Genomic DNA, 1,297 nt, shown 5'->3' on the forward strand with positions numbered 1-1,297 from the left:
ATGTCAGATTCCAACACAACCGACTTCACCAACCCCTCCACCTTCATCCTACTTGGCATTCCTGGCCTGGAGGCAGCCCATATTTGGATCTCCATTCCCTTCTGTGCTATGTACGCCATAGCCGTGTTGGGGAACTTCACCATCCTCTTCATCGTGAAGACGGAGCCGAGCCTCCACGAGCCCATGTACTATTTCCTCTGCATGCTGGCCATCACCGACCTGGTCATGTCCACATCCACCGTACCCAAAATGCTGAGCATCTTCTGGTTCAATTCCAGGGAGATCAGTTTCAGTGCCTGCCTCACCCAGATGTACTTCATTCATTCATTCTCAACAATGGAGTCTGGAATGCTTGTCGCCATGGCTTTTGATCGCTACGTTGCCATCTGCAATCCTCTGCGATATTCCACCACCCTGACAAACTCTGCTGTGGCCAAGATAGGCCTGGCTGTGCTGCTGCGTAGTGTCATACTCACATTACCCTATCCCTTCCTGGTCAAGCGGTGGCCATATTGCAGAACCAACATCATCCCCCACTTCTATTGTGGGCATATAGCTGTGGTGAAGCTGGCCTGTGCTGACATCCGCATCAATAGTTACTATGGACTGTTTAATCTTTTCTCTGTGATCGGAATGGATGTGTTTTTTATCGCCGTGTCCTATACTCTGATCCTCAGGGCCATCTTCCGCCTCCCCACAAAGGATGCCCGGCTCAAAACTTTTGGAACCTGCATCTCTCATGTTTGTGCCATCTCAGCTTTGTACATCCCAGATTTATTCTCCTCTCTTATGCAGCGGTTTGGCCACAATGTGCCACTGCATTTCCTCATTCTTATTACCATTGTGTACCAGCTGGTGCCACCCATGCTACACCCCATCATTTATGGGGTGAGGACGAAATAGATCCAGGACAGACTGCTCCAGCTCTTTATTCATAAAGAGCCCTAAATGTTTTCTCCTTGTGCTCTGGCTCTCAAATTAAGCAGCTTGGTCCATGGTGCTTGGGCCTCCTCCCTGAATCACTTACTGGACAGACAGAGAGACATTAAACCCTTTCCTGTCATTACTGTGCTGTGTCAATGTGATGAACTGGGGAGCCAGTCTATGTACACTACACTTGGTTGCCACCTTTCTAATTGCTGATAACTGGATCCCTGAAATTGCAATCTTGCCTCACCTCTTCTGTCAAGCCTCAACCCTGCTGTGTGTCTTCTCCCCAAGGTGCTGCCCCTCTCACTTACTCCTGTCTTCCTTCCCCTTGTCAGCTGCTACCCAGTCATATCTTAAACTAATATGT

At 49.1% G+C, this 1,297-nt stretch overlaps 1 protein-coding gene across 1 annotated transcript; it reads left to right on the plus strand.

The window, feature by feature from the left end:
- LOC112107588 (olfactory receptor 52E2-like) lies at window positions 1–903 on the plus strand. The gene has a single exon (XM_024201349.1). The coding sequence runs from the start codon at window positions 1–3 to the stop codon at window positions 901–903; it is 903 nt and encodes a 300-aa protein (XP_024057117.1).
- Window positions 904–1,297: the final 394 nt, after the last annotated feature.

The sequence above is a fragment of the Terrapene carolina genome, unplaced genomic scaffold (genome assembly GCF_002925995.2).
Source record: "Terrapene carolina triunguis isolate 2854851 unplaced genomic scaffold, T_m_triunguis-2.0 Scaffold34780, whole genome shotgun sequence".
NCBI classification, from domain to species: domain Eukaryota; kingdom Metazoa; phylum Chordata; order Testudines; family Emydidae; genus Terrapene; species Terrapene triunguis.

Coding starts and splice junctions, on each gene's coding strand:
- LOC112107588 (XM_024201349.1), top strand. CDS start 1: ATGTCAGATTCCAACACAACCGACTTCACCAACCCCTCCACCTTCATC.